Consider the following 8,119-nt stretch of genomic DNA (forward strand, 5'->3'; position numbering starts at 1 on the left):
TGGTGCTGTGAGGGCTTGGAGGTGCGGGAGGGCCCTGCCCTGTTCGGCCAGTGCTCCGGGGTGCTAATATCCTGGGGGGTTCTGAGCCTTCCTCGGTTCCTCATGAAGTAGCTGGGATTCCTCAGGCTCCCTTGATGCTTAAGGAGAGTGTGGCATTTTGCTTTGTAGCAATTGATTTGTTGCTATAGTTAATAAAGTTAAATTAATCTGCTCTCAGAAATCTATAATCCTTCATCTGTATATGTTAATGACTCATGTATAAATTGAACAAAGATCATTTTACCCATCTGCTGCTACATGACGCTGTAACAGTGTGAGATTGTGCTAAGTGTTAGCTTGGAACAGGAGGTCTTTAGTTGGAGAAAGCTGTTCTTTTAAGATATGTTAAGCACCCAAATTCTCAAATTTGCTGGGAACTGTAGGTATTTTGCATTTTTGAAGTAAGTATGTCCACTTTTGGTCTCTGGCTGCTATACCCTGTTAAGAATTGGGCATGTTTAATTTGTAATAAAGTAATATGTGCATGTATTATCTTATTGTTCATTTTGGGACTATACTATACCAAAGGTATGGTACAAAAGCATATCCTCAACAGTGTTTTCCTGCAGAAACTCCTAGTAATCTAGTTTTTCACAGACTTGACATTTAAGCCTTTGTTTTGTGAGTTAGTATCAAAGGACTGATTTCTCCTGAGGCCAGAATAGTGCTTCTTGGTCCTTGTATTCTACTTTTCATTCACTTGCTTTAATGAAAAAAGGTCAAGTGAATCACTTTAATGACTATGCAACTGTGTATGCACATTTAAGTTATTAATACTTCTTAATACTTTAAAGCTTCCTGCATATTTTTCTCATAATTGGATTTAATATTAATATAACACTTTACCTTCCAAATAACCCTACTGCCTTTTTTGTCTTGAGAAAGAAAAAGTAGTTTTCTGAGACAGCTAAATCAGATGACCCATGTTGATGACCTGCTTGAGTGAAAGCACGCAAGCGCCTACCTGTCCATCACCTGTGTAGGAACAAGAGCTTTTCACCGTGTGAGAATGGCAGTTTCTGTCCAAGGAGACCTGTTTGTGCTGAGTGCCCTTGTGGTTTTATAGTAAGGATTTATTTCCTATAAACTTGGCTGAGCATCAAATAGGGAAAAGGATTAGAGGACAGATTTGGTGTCTGTTGGGATCCCTTCCAGTTACATCTTTTGTAATGCTATGAGTCCAGTTCATTCAGAACCGGGAACCGTATGTGCGGATAGCTGTTGTACTGCTGCTGAGCTGGAATTAGAGATTGTGGAAAAGCTCCACAGCTGTCAGTTTGAAGGGCTGTCTAGACCTTTCCCTTTTCTCTCTGTCTTTGCCCTACCGTTCTCGGCTGAGTAGTTCATCTTATTTTTCACAACAGGGATAATGTGGAATGGTCAGAAGAGCAGGAAGCCAGTGCCAGGAGTAAAGTTCAAGAGAACAGCTCACAGCTATTGCCACAAGATAAACAAGGTACTTTTGGGTGGTCTTCTAATGTTAAGTCTTGCCTTGTGCGTACAAGAGTGGAACAGTCTGGCCAGAGCTACATATGCATCGTCATTTATTCCTCCCTTCCTCCCCTCTCCCAAATCGTTCAAAATACATTACCTAGCTGTTGATAATGAAAAACGGAGGAGGAAGAATCTTCCTGTTCTTAATTTACCTCTCTGTGACTTTTCCACCTTTTCCAGAGACTGGAGAGAGACTGCTCCTCCAGAGACTGCTCCTACAGAAGCAGAAATGGTCTTGTTTGGGAGGAGTCATCTTGGGTTGAGCTGCTTTGCTCATGTTGTGTATGTTTAAATACTTTTTAGTGTTCCTTGGCAACAAACTTCTTGCATTGTAGTGTTATTGCCTCTGCTTGCTTTTGCTTTCTAAAGCTTAACTGGTAACAATCAATTTTGTTTGCTTGCATGCTGTGGAGCTATCCCTAATTCAAGCTCACTTTTTCTCTTCAGAGCGACCAATAAAGTAGTGTCCATATCTGTCTCCACCAAGTTAACAAACAGCAAGATAATGATTAAATCAGAAGCGAAGAAAAATTATTTTATCCTGATTGAAGTGTTTATCATCAGAGAGGCAGAAAAAAGATTCCAAAGTTTTTATTTCCTCAGCCTTGGCTTAAAGGATATTTATACATCCAAAATGCAAAGCTTACCTGAATCAAGCTACAGGTGCACAGCTTTATAGCCAAGTAATATGGTTGAAGCTGTTCTGAGTTGGTTAATAATGCATCTTTCCTCCACACCTGTTAGATATCATCCAGTCCTTTAAATGATGGTGAAATGGCTTCCTGTTCTTTGGTATAGTAAGAGACTTGTTTGATGATGATCTTGTTATACCCTGCCGAGATCTAGGATGGATCTATTCCTTTTGTTCAAATTAAATTGAGTGTGTCATCTGTAAGGCAATGCTGAACACTACTAGAGCTATTGAGACACTTCCCATATAGCTTCCAGTTGTGTTCACAATAGCAGATTTAATTATACCAAAAAGCAACCCTCCTAATTTCTTGGTTTCCCAGAATTATCCAGAAGTTCCTATTGTGATGCCCATTGTGTTGAGTTCATTTTAAAATCTGGTTAATATTAAAGGATTCTGTCTGTCATGCTTTGAGAACCTATATACAACTATGAAATTGTGGAGCAATTGGCTGTTAGAGCAGTTTGTCAGGTCTTCATGATGTATTTCCCAGACTGAACAATGGAGGCCAGTCAAATTTTGATGGTTTCTATTCAGTGAGAAGTGTGTGGAGACAATGGGATGGCTGAAACGTAGGGAAGCCAGCCCAGCCAAATGTGCCTGAAGGGTCTAGTACTTTGAGACTCAGTAATGTCCAAGCAGAACAAAGGCAGACTATTGGTCATCATGGCTGTATTATTCTGCGGACTTCTTGGGGCTGTCAGACTTTGTTCTGAAGAAGGAGAGAAGTTCTATGGGGTATGTTGAAGATGTGTCTCCTGGCTGGGTACAAAGAAAGAAGTGGAAGAGTTTCTTGGTTTCCTTTTGAGGCTCCATAATTAGCCTCCATGCAATTCAGGGCGTCCCTGGTTCTCTTCCTGTCTTTTATGAACAGTTACTTTTGTTTGCCCTTCTTCTGCAATGTGAAAGGGTGAGTATGGGCTTGGCTTTGGGGGTGTCCTTACAAAGACGAGCAGAAAAGTCAGGAGTCCTTATCAAGAAAGTCTCTGGAGGAATCTGGCTTGCACGCCGGTGTCCCTATGGGCTAATACCACAAAAAGGATCTTGAAGCAAGGATTATGTGAACTTTTCTGGCGTAAGTTGTGCAGGAAGTCAGAATGAAAAATTAATATGCTTTTTTGCTTTAAATCTGTTGCTTGCATGATCTTTGTCAGCTCGCCCTTCATTTCTTGCGTTTATATTGTTACTGATCCTTTATTACAGTGCTTTGAAAACACTAGGCTATGAGTTAAATGAGCTTTAAATAAAGCTTCCACACATGTGGGTTGGAGTATAACAGCTGTTTGGTAGCATCCAACAGAATTTCACAATAACTTAACACAGGAAGCGCACAGTGTTCTTGTCTTATACTGTGGCAAAAATGTGAGTAATCCAAAATGGCTGGGCTGGAATTTTGCCCCAGCACCTCAGGTAAGCATCCCATTACAGTCAGGCTGTCATGAGCTTGTTAGGGACTAACAGGAATCAGGACTTTATATTTTTGTTAGGTGAAAGAGCATTTCCAGCCCCAGCAGCGTTGCATATCCCTACTAGTACATGGAAGAAGTGACAATTCAGGAAGGAGTCCGCCAGGTAATGAATCAATAATACTTCTTCCTCTGACATTAGCAGTCATTGAGTTCTCGTATGCAAATAGTAAACTGAATTGACCCTTCTTGCTTTGAGCTGCTGTGAGATTATGGCACAAACTTGCTGCTCTAGTCTGATATCAGACACTAAAATTTCTTCTGGCTTGGGGTTTAAGGACAAGGCTTCTTATAAGGAGAAAATCCTTGTAGTTGAGGTAAAGAGATTATTTTTATATATAGCTCTTTGTGCTTCAGGGATAGATCCTACTAAAAATATACATATGACCGACTTCTGGTTCTTTGTTGAAGCCATTTTTGTCTATATTTGGATTAGGCTACATATTTTTCCAGGTGTTCTTAGTTCGCTTTGCTGTCTCCCTTCAGAGATCTTCTAAACACTTGTATGCTTTTCAGAAAGACTAATAAATAAACTGCAGTTCAGATAATAATACTAATCTCCAATTTTAAGATGTCTGCTTTTTCTCTTAACTCTACTCTTAGTAGATGTTGGAAACAGGTTGTCCATTCTCACATACAGTCATCATCTTTAATTGTGGGAGAATCATTTGCATTCGGTAAAGCACTGGTTGCTATGCAAAGATGGCTAAGGAGTTGCAGTTCTTTGAAATGCAGTTGGGATCTCTGGCCAGAGATGTTAATGCCTCTAGGTGGTTACAAGCATAGGATGCTATAATTAGCTCTTATTTCTCAGGACAGAGAACTCATCACATTAATGAGAATTTAGAAAGCCAGTTGGATTCATAACTTCCCATGGAAAAAATAGTTCCCCTAGAACTGCACCTGATCTGAAATCTGTGAAAGTGTGTGGAAATAATTCTGTGGGTGACTTGAATTTCATTAGATCATGGCTTTGTAAGAGTTCTTCCAGCTTTCTGTAATACTCATCTTGGAATGTATCCACTTGGTGTGAAAATGATAATGCTTGCTGCTAAAGTTAATTATTACCATCTTTAGTCTATCCACCTTAGCGCTCCACTATTTCTTTAATGACAGTGGTCACTTCTGTTGATTCCCCTCTTTTGTTTTAATTTCATAAATGCATGATGCTCTAACATGCACAGGGCTGTGGAAAACAAAGTGATGTAGACTGAACTCTAGCAAAACCCGTGTAAAACGCGCTGTCCTGTAATCTTGGAGTATTGCACAAATGCTAATTGAGTTTTCTGCCAGGCCTGTATAGTTGACTAATTTTTCTGTTTCTCAGTCTGAAAAAAGGGGCAACATGTAGGACGGGAGCTCTTCAGCTCCAGGCAGCTGTCATAGAATTCCTTAGAAGTTGTAAGTGCTTGACACTTAGCATCACAAGGCTCCAAATGAATTGTTCCGGTGAACTGAACAAGTTAGTGTTAGAGATGGAAGTAAAACCTGGATTTCTTCATTCCAGTCTCTTTCAAAGAGGCCTTTTCTATTGCCAGCTTCCTTTAAATCCTTCCAGGAGACAGATAGTTTCCTATTCTATCTCTTTTCAGTTTTTTAGCCCTAACAAAGTGACTGTGAGGAGGCAAGCTGAGTGTTTATGTGGGATGGCACAATTTAAATAAAGGTGATTTTGAATCAATAACCTCACTTACTAAAGGAGATTGCTGAATAGATGTCTGCAGTGATCCCTCACTGTCTGAACTGCTTAAACTCTGAGACCTTCTGTCTTGACTGCTGGTGATGTTTTTGTTTGTGTTCACAGAGGAATATGAGGTGAATGCTAAGAGGTACTGGGATGACTTTTATAAAATCCACGAGAATGGCTTCTTCAAGGACAGGCACTGGCTGTTCACTGAATTTCCTGAGCTGGCACCTACCAGGAACCCAAGTGAAAATGGGGATTCTTTGCATGAATTTAGTAACAAAGAAGAGTCCAACAACGCAAGGCTGGGAAGCTGTGAAAATGGACATTGTTCTTTGGAAACCAGGGCAGAGAATCAGTTAAACCTGATAAAAAGCACACCTGAGGTCTGCACAGAGGAGTTGGCTACACAGAAATATAGTGAGCTGAATCAAAGTGATGGAGATTACCCAGGATCATCTGCCTCTTACCGTATATTAGAGGTAATAGCTGTAAAACAGTCACACATCAAACACTCCCTTGTAGCAGTGTTAGTGTGACTGGGACATAAAAATATGTATCATTGGCAAACAGCAAGTGAATGAGATGACTGCCTGAAGTCAATAAAATGCAAAAAACAGAGTAGCTGAGAACTGAATTAAATCTGTTGGGATTCTTTTGGTTCAGGCTGTGAATTGGCAGAGCACAAGGACCATAAGAAGTTTCCGAGTTTAAAAGACAAACTCTTACTATCAGGTGTTGAAATAAGCATTTTAAAGTCTTCTTTTGAAGAAGCTGATTCTTTTACTTGTTTGTATAAAGCTTTCCTTTGTCATTTATGTTTTGCATGTTTGTGCTGACTCTTGTTTGCCTTGGGAGGTGTGAAACAAAACAATGAAACCAAGAATGTAAAGCTGTTGTTTGGTTTGTTCCTTATGGCCCATGTAATAATGGGGAATCTCAGACTGATACAGGATTTGTCCCAGAAAAGTCTGTGGGATTTCTAAATATTAAACTCCTGACTAATGACCTGAGCTGGTAATGACCTTTTGCTCTGCTACCTCTAGTTTGTTCACTGTAGATATCGCTGGTTTTGTTGAATGCTTCATGTTCTGTGGAAGTTCTGCCCTTCCAGGGAGAGTCAATATGAACGATCCTTTTAATTTTTTTTCATTTAATCTGAGGCTTTGAGACTTCCTCAGACTTTGATGTTCTTGGGTCATTGTGGCTTTCCTGTCTCACCTGAGTACTTTCACTGCTATCTGTCACTGCATGCCATCAGTGGTGTTTTCTACTCAGTCTGTTTCAATTTTACTGATGCCTTAAACATTCAGAGGCAAATGCCCCAAACCCAGTTGTGTGAGCCATCTTCTCTTCAAATAGGACCAAGTAGAAGGAATAATAAGGCAGAATCATTGTAGGCCTAGTTGTAAGTTGAGGAAATGCCATCTAGTGAAGGAAACTTTTAAACAGCAGGATGTAATTATAGTAAAGCAAACGTCTTTCTCCATTGCTCTGATTTTCTGTGGAAGTGAATGCAACTAATCCGTGGCCTTTGCCAATGCTTCAGTGACTCATACTGGTTGTTATGCTTGGGATTCCAGCAATAACATTTTTCAAAAGAGTAACATTATATAGCTTGTTAATAGGATTTCTGCGAGAGCTGGCTTAGTGGTTTCCCACAAATGCTTATATGTAAGCCTTTTCCTCAGAGCTGAATGTATTCAGATCTTGCAGTGAGATTTGCAAATGGTCACTGCTATGCCTAGCTGTTACTCATGAGTTGCTCTTTGTTCCATGGCTGTAGAGACATGACTTGAAATTAGCTGCATGGGACACGCCGAAGAAATTATTTTCACTATGTGTACATCTGCTTTGTTTGTGCAGGTTGGCTGTGGTGCTGGAAATACAGTCTTCCCAATTTTACAAACCAACAAGTAAGTAGTTCTCAGTAGGTTTTTACGTGCATGATATACCAGCCTCTGAAAAATATTTGGAAAAGTATTGCATGTGTTCTTAGTTTAGACAATCTCAGAGAAAGGCCAGATGCAAATGGTACCTTTGCCATTATTGTGTTTTGAGCTTGGAAATCTTTGCTCTTAGAATGCAACCAACAAAACATGATGCAAGTTTACAGGTCTCTATTCTGAAAGCATTTTCATACAGGCCTTAGTGTCTCTCCTTTTCTGGAAGGAAAAGTAAGCAGTCAGTTCCATGTGAGAATAACTGAGGCATAAAGGAGCAACATGATCCACCACATTTTGCACAAGGCATTACTGACACAGATCGACTAAAGCCCAGATTTCTGGCTCCCAATTCTGTGCTCTGTGCATTTGAGACACTTCTTAATTCCTGTGGAGCACCTTTATATAAGTGATGATAGTTTCTTTTATTTATTTCAGTGACCCAGGCCTTTTTGTTTATTGCTGTGACTTTTCTACAATAGCTGTGGATCTTGTCCAGGTAAACTCAATGGCGACTTATGAAGGTAGGAAGTACATGGTGCCAATTGCACATTAACACAAATCTGTCACAGCTGCCACCCGCTGCCTAGCTGTGTTGGCAGCTTTCTTTTTTTAGCTACCCCTGATGCTCACCCTTGTACTGGTAAATCAGGAAAACGAGCCATCAAAAATTGTAGAAATGAGGGAAGTTGGAGTTCTCAAAACGTCACATTGGCGGCAGACAAGTCAGCCAGATTTTCGTTCCCCTGTGGTTGGCAGTACTTTTCTAAATCCAGTGCTCTTTTAGCTGAGTAACTGCTGA

The 8,119-nt window shown here is 40.2% G+C and overlaps 1 protein-coding gene across 1 annotated transcript in view; it reads left to right on the forward strand.

Annotated features, from left to right (window-relative positions):
* Nucleotides 1–1,403: 1,403 nt before the first annotated feature.
* The window catches only part of LOC104168698 (methyltransferase-like protein 2), a gene marked incomplete at its 5' end in the record, with an annotated part of 10,771 nt that continues 4,055 nt past the window's right edge, over nucleotides 1,404–8,119 (forward strand). The window contains 4 exons of the mRNA XM_009709371.1: nucleotides 1,404–1,495; nucleotides 5,495–5,856; nucleotides 7,241–7,290; nucleotides 7,756–7,816. Coding sequence (XP_009707673.1) covers nucleotides 1,404–1,495; nucleotides 5,495–5,856; nucleotides 7,241–7,290; nucleotides 7,756–7,816 — 565 coding nt within the window. The remainder of the gene's footprint in view (nucleotides 1,496–5,494; nucleotides 5,857–7,240; nucleotides 7,291–7,755; nucleotides 7,817–8,119) is intronic.

Source organism: Cariama cristata, unplaced genomic scaffold (assembly GCF_000690535.1).
Source record: "Cariama cristata isolate BGI_N322 unplaced genomic scaffold, ASM69053v1 scaffold8651, whole genome shotgun sequence".
Taxonomy (NCBI): domain Eukaryota; kingdom Metazoa; phylum Chordata; class Aves; order Cariamiformes; family Cariamidae; genus Cariama; species Cariama cristata.